The 14422-nt window shown below is 37.1% G+C and overlaps 1 protein-coding gene across 1 annotated transcript; it reads right to left on the bottom strand.

The window, feature by feature from the left end:
• Nucleotides 1-1630: 1630 nt before the first annotated feature.
• scamp4 (secretory carrier membrane protein 4) lies at nt 1631-14222 on the bottom strand. Its single transcript, XM_059543131.1, has 7 exons — nt 14104-14222; nt 4211-4277; nt 3956-4084; nt 3688-3844; nt 3516-3617; nt 2003-2120; nt 1631-1904 (listed from the first exon to the last, which is right to left on the bottom strand). The coding sequence occupies exons 2-7, from the start codon at nt 4215-4217 to the stop codon at nt 1767-1769; spliced, it is 651 nt and encodes a 216-aa protein (XP_059399114.1). The 5' UTR covers nt 4218-4277; nt 14104-14222; the 3' UTR covers nt 1631-1766.
• Nucleotides 14223-14422: the final 200 nt, after the last annotated feature.

The following is a 14422-nucleotide window of genomic DNA, read 5'->3' as shown; positions in this document are numbered from 1 at the left end:
AATAGGTGCGTCCAAAATTGCATACCATGTAGCTATTACATTTGTTACGGAAACTCTTTGCAACATTCACTCTCTGTCGAGTACAAAGCATACAGGTCAGGATTTCTTGGTGCCATGACCCAGCGTTGCACTCAAGTACACATTTCTAAAAGGGTTTGTTCACCCAAAAATGAAAATTAGGCTGCATTTTAATCACCAGCGAGGCATCCTAGGTGTATATGTCTTTATTCTTTCAGATGAATTCAGTCGTAGTTATATAACAAACTGTCTATGATCTTTCAAGCTCTGTCATTGTAGTCAGTAGGTGGTGCATTGCTTCAGTCCAAAAGACGTGAAATAAAAAGCGCCCTTCCATAAAAAAAAATTTAAAAAGTGTCTCAAACAGCTCCGGGGGGTGAACAAAGGCCTCCTGTAGCAAATCGATGGGGGAATATATATATATACTGTGTGTGTATATATATATATATATATATATATATACTCCGAAAGTCTCATCTGAAAGAAGAAAGTCATATACATCTACAGTAAAACACAGCCTGATTTTCATTTTTGGGTGAACTAACCCTTTAACCAACTACGACTATTCTCTCTCCGTTTCACTTCCGTTAATACTGACTTTGGACATACTACTAATTTTGCCCACTATATATTAAGTATGCCTATTCAGAAGCGAGGAGCAACTACAATAAAAGCAACTTCAATCTAAAAAGGAATGTTTTTATTGAAATGAAGTTAATTAGAGAGCCAATATAGTCACAGTATAGATACAGGAGTGTTAAATACTTTGGCTACACAAGGCCAGTCCTGGAATGTTTCAAAATCAGCCTCCTTTGGCTCAGTGGAGGGAGATCTTCAACATATAGATCAAGTCATGTTCATACTGAGTGCCTCCTACCAACCACTTTGGAAACACAATATGAAGCACGATGATTACTTAAATGAAACAAGGATTAAATGCAAAGTAATACATATTTAAAAGCCGATATTAGTAACAGCTCAGGATACAGCCACATCCACCACTAGAGTTGTAGCACTTGAGGGAAACTTGATAGTTCACACATGCTTAATTTGCATGAAGAATTAAGGCGGTCTTCATTTCGAAGAGGTGAAAAGCTTTAAACAGAAAAGCAAGCAGGCACAAGATGTGTTTGCAAGAAACATTCTCAGTCATAGACCTTAAAAAAATCAGCAGTTTAAAAATGGTGCGTCATATGCAAATCATACCATTTACAAAGACATTCAATTAATGCTTGTGGATCTTGAAAGTCTGAGCGAATAATTAACCGAAGTTTGAAATGAATCGCAGAAGCACTGATGTGGACATTTCTTGAGGTAAATAGAAAAGCTGCCATAATTTAGAAAAAAGTTTTGGCATGCTTTTTCCTCTTTAAAAACAAACACTTTTCCTAAAACGTTAATGTGATTGTACAGAATAGAATCATATTTAGTAGATGCATATGTATTCTACATGATTCAGTGATTTGATATGTAACTATTCCGATTTCATTCTCAAGCAAGAAAAATGGAATGATGAACTGAGATGAATTCATCAACGTAATAGTGTCCCTTTTTGCTATTTTTATACTCATGGTCCACCACTTTGCTGTCGCTTTGAGAGTAATATGTGTTTTCTGGAAAAGGTAACATCCCACTGCAAACTGCCCCTTTACTGTTAAGACAACCAGTGGTACTCTGGCTCCACCTGTAGTTCAGATAAAGTATCACCAGGGTCCGCTCTCTGGGTAATTGGGCACAGCGGCTGGATACTAGGGCAGGCTGGGGCCAGTTTGAGAGATGGCGTTGAATCCAGCTTGCCTCACAGGGGCACTTTTCCACACACCCGTGCTCCATTCTTCCTGTGCCTGGTGAAAACTGCCTCCTCCACCGCGATACAGACGATGAACCTAGTAGGGGACAGGAGTGAGGTCACACATTGCTCTTTCATTTTGATTTAAGGGTTTACTTTAATAAGGGTCGTGTGTACTGTATATGAAAATCATACCTTGATGAGAATGAAAACCATTAGAGCTGTATCTATGGTAAAGAGCAGAGCACAGATGAGCATGAATATAGCCGAGACTACATTCGTGCCAAAAAATGCCACTGTGGCAATCCAACCACTGCAATAAAACAGAAGAAAAATATGGAAGTTTTAAGATACTCACACAATGACTAAGGCTGCATTTATCTGATAAGAAATATATAAAAGTATTAATTTCTTACTGGCTTTAATAATGTAGTGTTGAAAGGCCGAAATGTGAAGTTGTGAAGTCTTTTTTTAAAAGCAATTACTTCATTAGTTATGTCATCATGACACTGAAGTAAAAAATTAGGATGCAATCAATCAAATTAGTCACAAATTACCATGTATAATAATTCGTTTTTGTAGTTACAAAAACAATGACAACAAGCGTATGTTCAATGCATCTACTGCCTAGTCCTATGAACTTCCTTTTTAAGGGAACCAAAAAAAATTGGTTGTGGTAATTGACATTAAACCACAAATGATGTTAACTGAACTCATAGTTAGTGTCAGAACTAGTTTATTCCATGGGTTGGCCAAGGCTACTTCAGAAGGTTCACAGACAATGAAAGAAAATGAGTGTTTAACCTTAACCTGGCATCAAAGGTACATGATTGCTTATTAGAGTTAGAAGTGATAATTCACATAACCATGAGCTCTTCAATGTGCCAAAGTAACCCTTTTCGGACCACACATTACCCCACATCAACTAAACTGTATTGTACTTACGACACTAGGCTAAATGTGGAACGATATTGTCTCTCTTATGTGATTAACTGTATTGGACAAAAGGCTTCTCAACAACAAAAAACTTTATTCTGAATGTTTTTCTGATGCAAGACTTTTATTTTGAAAGATGCGTGGAAGCTGTTGACATTTCTGTCAAATGTTGATAAAGTAGAGTGCCGGAGTAAAACTGAAAAAGCTGTCCTGATTCAGTATCTGCAGTCAAATGAGAAACTAGTTTGGGACTTGGCCATACCTTATAGGCATCAGTATTAGTCATATTCTTTCAATTTATATGCATGTTAAGTATAAGTATAGATTTAAAAAGTAGGTAAATTTGGGTCCCATGGCCAAACCAGTTGAGAATCACTGGTCTAATGTTAACTTAGACAGTGACTCAGTTTTCATAAAAGCTGTTAAGGAAACCTAACTTGACAGTAACCCACTTAGTTGATGAGTAACTGATGAGTTTTGGCCATTGACTTCCATAGTAATGTTTCCATACTATCCCTGTACAGCATGTGACTTGTTCTTGCAAACAATGTTAATATTCTCTTAACATTCAACATTAACATAAATTAACAGAGTGCCACACTGCATGGCAAAATAAATACTTTTTTGGCAAGAGGTAAAATGAAATGTCAATCACTAAACCACCAGTAGCAAATACAATCTTAGGGTGGCACCAAGGAAAGCCAATCAGATCGAACAGATGCCCCTCCACCAATGCTCATACTGAATTTCCTAACTTTTAAACGTTACTCACCAAGCACCCCAACCTGATATTCCAAGGCTTTGAATGAAGACAAGGACACATTGCAGAAAGAAAATGAAGAAGAATGCCATGAAGTTGAAGGAACTATCAGCCCTAAAATAGAAAAAAACAGGTAAAAGTGAAAAATGCAAACCATTGTCATTTCCCAAAATGGATTCCTTACCGGAATGCTTTATAAAGTGGCCTAAACCAGCAGGTGTAGCTACATGGGCTGAAAACCAGCAGCCAGAGAAGCGCAAACCCAAAGTTGTCCACGTTACCACCGCCAGCCCACCAGGCTATGCAGGCCACCACATTAACACATAGTGTGATACAGTACACTGAAAAATAGAAATCTCAGTCATTAGATTCTTCAGTCAAAGTTAGGAATTTGAACTTTGGTAAAGCTGAAACCAAACTATTCCCAATAGAGTTTACATTTCTTTACTCACACATCCAAAGATTGTAAACTCGACGCACAAGCAGCTGGTAGGGCTGTGGGATTTCCTCAGCCACGTTCTGGTAAAAACATGGCTTTATGCGCATAAACTTTGGCAGAGGTGGGAAATTGTTTGCTCGATCTGTCCGGCAAAAATGGAAATTAATCATTTTCTAACCACAGCAATAGCAATAAACAATTTTCCATTGAAAAGTAACTGAAAAAAGTGAGATTCATACATTTTATATGCCAACCAAACCTGACTTACCCGTCATTCTCGATTTGGATAAAGTGTTTAATGTTTATGTTTCTGGTAGTAGTGATTTTTTCTCTCTCTGACCCGAGCGCCAACCTCCCGCTCTCTCTAGTGAACCCAATAAGGAAGTGACTAAAACTGCAATTCATCGACTGGCCGCTTGAGGCTGGCTGCAAAAGGGAGTCAGTCCCATAGACTCCCCATGTTAAAATGCCCAACTTTACAGCAGGAAAAAACATGTTTACAGCCTGGTTCAAAAAATGATTTTGGTCTAAATAGCTAATTTTGCCCTTCATGACAACTCATCCGTTTAAATTACATTAAGACTTAAAGTTCTGCATAATTAAGGGCTTAGCCACTTGAGTGACAGGTGGATTGCCGCTGCTGACACTGCCGTCGTGCTAGGTGGGTGTGGCTACAGCAACTAGCTCCCGCCTTTTTGCCCATTTTTGATTGCCCGGGAGAGTCGCGCGGTGACGCGCTGCCAAGATGGCGACGGCCCGCTTTACACACTTTAGGCTTCAAAAACACACTTCAGGAGTCTACGGGTGACATCACGGACACTACGTCCATGTTTTTATACAGTCTATGCTCTGGAGGGGCCAAGATGGCGACCGTGTAAGGTATCTTTTAATGAGCGCCTGCATAAAAGTTAAAATATATCTGGAAAAACTGGCCAACCAGCATACATACGAAGTACAGACGAACTGGAAACCGTAGGCTCGCATAACTCTACTGCAACCTAATGTCGAATCGTGGAAGGAAAAGACTAGGCCTACATAACGTCCAAAACGACATCCCTGAGGTCCAAGGTAACGCTAGTCTGATAGCACAGTGTCACGACTACAGCAGCATGTCGACACTAACAGTTGTACCCGAAGACTTTCCTGCACTACCTGTAACTCCATGCAAGTCCCCGGCGGCGAAAAAGGTTCTTTACGGACCGGGAGATGCATCTGCTGAGAATAATATTGTCATCCACACCCTGTCCAAACTCATCAATGAGCGATCAGATTCGTTGGAAAAGAAAATAGACGGTAATACACTAAAAATAGAGGGCCTGAAGAAAACGTTGGATTTTGCGTGCAATGAGATTAAAGACACACAGAGGAGAGTAGAAAATGTCGACGCTCGACTAAAAAAAGAAGAACAAAAGTTGTCTAAGCTCCAAACGCAAATCTCTGATATGGAGTCATATGGCAGAAGGTGGAATCTAAAGCTCTATGGACTTCAAGAAAGCCAGAATGAAAACGTCAAGAAGAAGGTGATGGAGCTATGCGAAACTATCCTCCCAGATGAAAAGCCCAAAGCTGCCGAGGCCGTCGACATCGCACATCGCCTTGGGAAATCGGGGCAAATAAAGTCAAGAGCCATCGTCATCCGGTTCTCTCTCCGATCCTACAGAGATGCGCTTTGGAAGGCTGCAAAAAACCATCCATTCCTGCGTGACAACAAGCTCCGTTTCGCCGAAGATTTATCACAGACGACCAAAGATGCAAGAGTGAAGTTCTGGCCCGAGATAAAGAAGGCGCGGAGTGAAGGAAAGCCTGCCTTCTACGTCGGTGCGCGTGCGTTTATCGATGGACGAGAGCTGACCTGACCTGTCTATAATTTGCAATGAGATGGCTACCCCTTGCCATTAAGACTTTAATGTTTCTTGAAACTGCGAGTTTCTTATAAGTACAATGTTTGGACATTTTCAGGTTCAAGGCCTACAGGTATGTTTGGACAGTTGGTCTGTCCGTGTCCAGCCTGGGTTCATATTTGGCTACGTTTTTGATTATTACATTGCGATCATGCAGTGCTGCTCAGTGTTTCAATTTCTGTCTCTTGTTGTATATCTCGAGTTAATTCTCTAAGCATTTCATTTTCAATATTTTCGTTAAACGCCAGGGGTTTAAGAAATATCATTAAACGTAAAGCTCTATTTTTATTTGCGAAACAGCAGAACACAGATTTATGTTTTTATCAAGAATCTCATTCGGTTTCAAAGGATGTTAATTTTTGGAGAAGTCAGTGGGGTTTTGATTTATGGTTCTCTCATTGTAGCGAAAGATCAGCAGGTGTGTTAAATTTAAAACATAGGTTTAACGGCAATATTATACATACAGACACAGACTCAAAGGGTCATTTCATCTGTCAAATTATAGATTACAATAAGGTCATTATTATTGTTTTAAATGTTTATGGGTACAACTCAAGTGCAGAGAACATTCAAATGTTTGTGGAAATAGAAAGCAAACTTCAACATTGGTTACTTAAATTCCCTAACGCTCTAATAGTATTAGGGGGTGACTTCAATGAGGTTTTAAATCCTCAAATAGATAGATGGCCACATGTGTGCAGTAATAAAATCAGTTTTCTAAAACCTTTCATGGATAAATTTCAATTGGTAGATATATGGAGAGTTAAATTTCCTGATACAGTTATGTTCACCTGGAATAACAAAGATCTTACAAGGTGTTCCCGTATTGACTTTTGGTTAGTCTCAAAGAGCCTTAAAGAACAAGATATCACAGTGAATATTTTACCATGTCCATTTAGTGACCATAAAGCTATATCGATTTCAATTAATTTATTCCCCTCAAATAGTCATATTAAAGCCAATTATTGGAAACTAAACAACTCTTTACTTAGTCATCAAGAAGTAAAAGACAATGTAACGTGGTTAATTATGTTTTTTTTCACAAAAGCCAAACAGGAGCAGTCATTTTGTCTAAACTGGGAACTTTTTAAATATGAGTCTTCTAAATATCTTAGGAAGTTTGGAAGTAACCTTGCTAAGATTAGGGCTTCTGAGGAACAGAATATAATTTCCAAAATTTCGTTGCTTACTCAGATGTCTCCAGACTTGCTAACAGAAGAGAACAAAATTAAATTATCTAACTTGCAGGAGAACCTTGATGGGGTGTATAGAAGGAGGGCTGCAGGTGCTTTCGTCAGATCGCGAAGACAATGGCTAGAGGAAGGAGAGCAGAACTCTACTTATTTCTTTAATTTGGAAAAGTATAGGGCCAAATTGAACATTATTAATGAACTTGAAATCAATGACACTATAACTGATGATCCGAAGCTTATCTCAGAATTTTGCGCTACCTTTTATAAGGCGCTATATACAACGAATTACTCCGAATGCGATGCGCTAAATTTTGTGGATTCTCTACAGAATATTCCTAAACTCTCTGTGTCAGAAAAAGATGCTTGTGATTTCCCTCTTTCTCTAACGGAGGTTAAGAACTGTATAAATGGGTTGAAGGATAATAAATCACCGGGAACAGATGGGTTAAGTTCTGAATTTTATAAGTTATTTTCTTTAGAATTAGCACCCTTTTTATTGCAAGTGTTCAATGAGAGTTTATCAGCCAATGTATTGCCATGGAGTATGACTCAGGGTTTAATAACCTTAATTCCAAAACCAAATAAAAACGTACTTCTAATAGATAATTGGCGCCCAATCTGCCTGTTAAATAATGATTACAAAATATTAGCCATCATCTTTGCCAAAAGAATTAAAGTCGTGTTAGCATCCATTATCGACGAGGCTCAATCAGGGTTTATGCCCAACAGACATATTTCTGACAATATTAGGCTGGTTTTAGACCTTATTGATTACTCAGACTTAATTTCGGAAGAGAGTTTTATTTTCTTTCTTGATTTCCGCAAAGCCTTTGACACCGTGGAGCACAATTTTCTTTATCTTTCTCTTAAAAAATTTGGTTTCGGTGACTTTTTCTGTAATGCTATAAAAACCCTCTACACTAATGCGAACTGCTCTATAAAGCTTAAACATGGCTCTTCAGCTAGATTTGAGGTACAGAGGGGTATCCGCCAAGGATGCCCTATCTCGCCTTATTTGTTTCTACTTGCAGCCCAACTTCTATGCAGCTACATTAAATCAAGCTCCTTACAAGGTATCACCATAGCTAATAAAACTATTATTATTAGTCAGCTGGCAGATGACACCACATTGTTTCTAAAGAACAAATTACAAATTCCTATTGTCACTAGCCTCATGGAATCCTTTTCAAAGGCATCTGGGCTCCATTTGAATTTGAAAAAATGTGAACTATTAGCTATTAAAGATTGTAATGTTGACTCAATTATGAATATTCCTGTCAAAAATTCTGTAGTTTATCTTGGAGTTACTATAAACAAACATGATATTCTCAGGTGCTCAGTTAACTTTTCCCCAATTATTGAAAAAACTAAAAAAAAATTAAACCAATGGCTTCTTCGTGACTTATCTTTAAGGGGCAGAATCTTACTCTCTAAGGCAGAGGGAATCTCTAGATTAACGTATGCAGCTCTCTCGTTAAGTGTAGATACGCAGACATGCAAAGCTATAGACAAGATTCTGTATGACTTTGTATGGAAAAACCGCACACACTATGTGAGAAAGTCAGTCTTAATGAATGAGTACTGCAAGGGTGGCCTTAATTTTTTAGATTTCACCACACTGAACCACACTTTTAAAATAAATTGGATTAGGCGTTTTCTTCGGTGTCCAACATCTCTGTGGAACTTTATCCCACACCATATTTTCACTTCACTCGGTGGTCTCAATTTTGTTTTATTGTGCAACTATAATATTGACAAGATTCCAATCAAACTTGCTTCTTTCCACAAACAAATGCTTCTGGCATGGTCAATGATTTACAAACACAATTTTAGCCCTCATAGATTCTACATATGGAACAATAAGCATATTCTATTTAAAAACAAATCACTTTTTTTAAAACAATGGTTTGAAAACAATATTTTTTTGGTTAGCCAGTTGTTTAATCAGGATGGTCGGCTTTATTCTTACTCTGAATTTCTCACTACATTTGGCATCCCTGTCACCCCAAAGGATTTTTCTGTTGTCTTTGATGCCATCCCTACAGGTGTAATATCGTTATTTAGAGGTGTTATGGGAAATGACAATCCCCCTGTATTAGGGAATGTTTTGGAAACACATATTGGTAAAAGCTGTCTCTCAGTTCAGAGTAAAAGTGTAAATAAAAACATTTGCCGATCTTTCCAGCAAGAAATTATCACTGTACCATCATCAGTGCCATATTGGTCTCATTTTGTTGGTGATATGTGTTGGAATAAAATATGGCTGCTGCCGCATAAGTTTTTTTTAACGAATAAAGTTAAAGAAATTTCATTTAAGATGCTTCATAGGTTTTACCCAACTAATCATTACCTACAGAAGCTTAAAAAAGATATTGATGTTAATTGCTCCTTTTGTGGAGATCAAAGAGAAACACTTGTGCACTTATTTTGGTTGTGTCCTCATACTAGGCTGCTTTGGAGTAAACTAAGTAAATATATTGCCGACCATATTTATCTTGACTTTATGCTGAAATGGGAAAATGTACTGTTTGGTTTTGTTACCCATGACATGAACTTTACCTCTGAGTTTTATCTAATCAATCTAATTATTATTTTGACCAAGTTTTACATTCATAAATCGAAATTCCAGAATAAGAAACCTACCTTTATTGAACTTTCCGTTAATGTAAAACAATACATCTCCTCCATTTCCTGCTCTACGAATAAGAAAGCTGTTAGGTCACATACAATGTTTCTGCTTTACAATGCATTTGTATGATTTGTTTTTTTATTTATTTTTTTCTTCTTTTATTGTATGTTATCTTAGTTGTCTTCTCCCCTGGCGTGATTGTTACTGTTTGTACACAAAATCTGTACTTGTATATTGAAGTTTAATAAAAAAAAAAAAAAAAAAAAAAAAAAAAATACAGTCTATGCTCTGACGTGATGAATGGGCTAGTTGCATATCTCCGCCATCTTGGATTTCCGGTCTTGTGCAAGAGGGTCTGGCTGCAGACGTAGGGGCGAGTGGAGCTCCACTAAAGAGCGGAAATACGCAAGAGGGTCTGGCTGCAGACGTATGGGCGAGTGGAGCTCCACTCAAGAGCGGAAATACGTCACCTCCAATAGCGACGCCGCCGCCATGTTGGACCGGGCCACACTTTCCGTAGAATTACAAGAGGGTCTGGCTGCAGACATACGGGCGAGTGGAGCTCCACTCAAGAGCGGAAATACGTCACCTCCACTAGCAACGCCGCCGCCATGTTGGCACAGGCAACAGTTTCCGTGGAATTACGTCACCATGGGGGCGAGTGGAGCTCCATTCAAGAGCGAAAATACGTCAACTCCACCAAACTTTCGTTTTGTATTATTACTTGTTATATACATGTATAAAGGGTGTTTTGCAAGTTATGTCACCTCTTTGTACGTAATGTTAAAATGTTCTGTACTTTTATCGTTGTTACTTTTACCTAGTAGAAATAATAAAAATAATAATATACTAATCTTTTACGGTTTATGACACGACAGCAATTTTTTTTATTTCCCCCCAGCAATTTGCACTACAGACATCCACAATCCATATTTTTAGGGCTTCTGCCTTTTGTTCATGTTTGTTTTACCAATGTACAACTGCCAATGTAACATTCTATACATTTTAGAAAGTTAACCTTATGTTAGCAGTGAAAAAATAATGAAATTTTAAATAAATTATTAAAATAATACCTCAACCATAATTTGTGTTGAATTTTGTATTTTAATCAAAATAACAACATATACAAAATAACCACAGTAAAATAATGAAGAATAACTTCCACAATTTAGAAGTTTTAATGGTTTTTGAGTAATAATAATAATAAACACATCTTACACTACACTGAAAATACATGAACTGCAAGTGACCATAATTGTTACAGTAAAAACACAATGTGTGCGCACGCACGCATGCACACTTTACTCTTCAAGACCTCCATCGTCTGTGAAGCAATCCCAGCTACAGTAGCCAGGGTGGTCATTTGAGGAGTAAAACCCCAAAAGCACTCCCAGTTGAGTGTGGCTCCTGTTAAATATGCTCCTGACTGACAGTGTTGTTAAATCTCTGGCATGAACAATTACGTCAGATGGGTCAAGTTTAATTACAATACTGGCATTTAATTATCATTCATGTTAAAGCAATTTTATTGTTGCTGAAGGTGCCTGGGCCACCACAGTTGTGCCTTTTGTTCTGATGCATCTGATTGCTGGGCTGGGGACACAAAGAAGACATGAGCACAGCAAAACTGGAACAAAACTATGTCTGTGTATTGACGTTATGTAAATTCAACACAGAAAAGTACTGCATCATTCACCTATGACAGTCCCAAAGCAGACAAGGTGATGGTGCTCAGAAGTTCCAGTCTCTATTTGTGGAGGTGTTATGAGGATGGATAACACTTGATATACATTTGATCTGAAACAAAAAAATTTAAACAATAGAATAACAGAACAACAAAAAAAACAAAACATAAATGTACATGTTAATGTCACATGTAAAAAGACTTTGACTTCTAGGGTGCCAACATACATTTAAAATGTAAAGATGCTGCATCTTCTATGCCAATCGTATCCCTGGAAGTGAATGAAAAATTAAATATGAAAACAACCACCTCATATGACCTTTTTAGCATTATATAACAAATGCTAAAGGCATACACATACAAAACGATCGTGTCCTTTCATTATTCACTACGTTATTTTACCACAAGCCACCAAAAACTAAGTTACACCTATGCTATCATGTACTGAAGGTAAAAATTTAAAGAGCAAACAATTAGCAAATGTATTATCAAACTGTACTTCCCCAGTCAACTGAAAAGAAAGTATGTTCTTCAAGAATTTAGTGAAGAAGAGGCAAAGAAAATAAAGAAGTGTTATTTTACTTATCCAGTTCTTCCTAAAGCCAAAGAAGTAACATTTAAAATTCTAAATGACATTTAACCATCTAATAACTTTCTACAAGAAAGATTTAATTGGGAGAACAATTCATGCAGGTTCTGTGAGAAAGATATTAAACTGTAGATCATATGTTTTTTCCAATGTGAATCTGAACAGACTTTTTGGCTGGATTTCAAAGCTGGCTTCATTCCAAACAGATATCAATACACCCTTTGACTGTGATCTCAATTAGGGTTGGAGTATTGTTGAAGGAAAAGATCCTAGAATTTTTGATAAATAACTTAATTACTTTGTACAAATAATATATTCATAGATGTAAGTTTTTAAAGGTTAAACCTCACTTCAGCGGATGGAAGAATGAACTAAAGATATTTGCAAAGTCTCTTCATTACAGGATGGACAGGAACGCCCAGAAACTCTTGTATGCTTTGAACTTGTTTTTGTTGTTAGAATAAGACCCTCATCTTTCTTTTTCTTTCCCTTATTTATTCTGTTTTATCTTATGGTGTGATTATTGTTATTTGTTTTTTTTTTCATCTTTTTTCTTTCTATTTGGCTGTATCAACACTAATAATATGTGTTCAGTTGTTGAAATGTGGCGTAAAGGTTTGTAATTGAACTTGATAACTTAATAAAAAAAACATTGGACAGACACATTGATCTATACATGACTATATGTGGTGTATATATGATTTATAGATCAGTGGCCAGACATCAACATTGCTTGCGATATAAATCTATAGTGTTTATTAATCCTTTTGTGAGTAATTTCACATAAGCCCTGTGCGTTTTTCTTACACTGCACGTTACAACAGCGTCAGTTCACAATTTTAGCGATGCAGAGATAAAATTACCTGAGTTTAAGTTTGAAGTACTCCCGGCGACGCCATCTTGATGTTTTCAAGTGGAGGTGACGTATTTCAGGTTTGAGAGTGGAGCTCCACTCGCCCATGTTCTGCAGCCAGACCCTTCTCGTCTTGCGAGTGTGGTCGTAGATATTTCCGGTTGTGCTAAACGTCAGTGCAGAGAACCGGAGAAGTCCAAATATTACCTTCTATATGTTTACAGGATTTATAATATCACTTCAAATGCAAATAAGATATACACTGCTATTATCACTATACTATAAATGTTAACTGAGCCAGTGGATTTGAAACTTGTGTATGTTTGGGTCTGGTGAATGAATTAAAATACACTAATGTTCCCTACTGTTCACGAAAATGAAAGTTTAACTCATGTGTGTATACACAGCTATATAATGTATTTTTATCTTACCAAATATGTAAATGTACAAATTACTTATTTCTCGAAAATGTTTGCATTATTATTTTTTTTATATATTAAATATTTACCTCGTGGGACGTGGGCTGCGATTTATCTTCAGAAGTATCCATTTCTCAATTGTACACATACATCAGTCTGTTTCATCGTTATTTTCACAACATATTTTATTATTTTACACAGTAAAAAATACATGATTAATTCATAATTCACTAAATCTGTTTAATCTGATAATTAATGCAAAAGAATAACAACAGATTTATGCTGCAGATCTTTCACAAAACAAATAAACATAGATAAAAACACACATGAATGCAAACAGTGATCTTTTATTTAATGCAAACCTACCATAATTATATTACGTTTAATAATACAGTTAGTTATAAATTATGTTATCAAATAAAGTTAATAAAACATGATTTATCAGAAACCTCTGTGCGTCTTGTTTGACAGTCAGAAACATTGATCAGAGCCGTTGTTAACTGAGAAGATGCGCAAATAAACGCTGAAAATAAAGTGGATTTGCGCATCTTCTCAGTTAATAGCGGCTCTGTGTAGTAACAGCTGCTCTATGTGAAATCACGCACCTGAGGGAATTTACCGCTGATTAGAGAACCGGCTTTACTGACGAGATGCGCATAACGATCGGCCGATCGTGATCGGAGCAGCCCTTATATTAATGATATTTCACAGTATTAATGATATTTGAAAACATAATACACGCCAACAGCTAACCATGTAAAAAAAACTGCAGTAGAAAAAAATATTCAAACTATAAAACTTCTACGCAAATCAGAAATATAATTGAATGTGCTTAAGAGAAAAAACGACTGCTCCGATAATAATCAGATAACGTTACATATTCTTAATCATACCATACCTGTGCACCGCTAAATAGTTTGATAAGAAAGTGTCTGCGGTGTGTCCTGAATTCTGGCAATCCCGTGGCGGACTAGCGGTCTGGTGCATTATGGGAATTGTAGTTCTAATAAGGCCTGTTTTGCATGTGGCGGACGGAAGTTGTAACTGTTAAAGACTACAAGGCCCAATCCGAGATCATTAAAGGTGTGGTCAGTTTGCCTTGTGGCAATGTATGAATATGACCCCTTTATGTTATTTTGGCAGAAGTTTGTTTGAATGTTTTCGTGCTTTGGAATTAAGGATCATTCACAGTCTTATGCGGAATTACTGAGG

This window comes from Carassius carassius, chromosome 48 (assembly GCF_963082965.1).
Source record: "Carassius carassius chromosome 48, fCarCar2.1, whole genome shotgun sequence".
NCBI lineage: Eukaryota > Metazoa > Chordata > Actinopteri > Cypriniformes > Cyprinidae > Carassius > Carassius carassius.
This window is presented reverse-complemented; position numbering and strand designations above follow the sequence as displayed.

What these genes read in the sequence shown, in the direction of transcription:
- scamp4 (XM_059543131.1), bottom strand. An exon ending in ATATCAGGTTGGGGTGCTTG is followed by an intron (nt 2,121 to 3,515) that starts GTGAGTAACGTT and finishes GTTTTATTGCAG; the next exon opens with TGGTTGGATTGCCACAGTGG. An exon ending in TGGTTTTCATTCTCATCAAG is followed by an intron (nt 1,905 to 2,002) that starts GTATGATTTTCA and finishes GTCCCCTACTAG; the next exon opens with GTTCATCGTCTGTATCGCGG.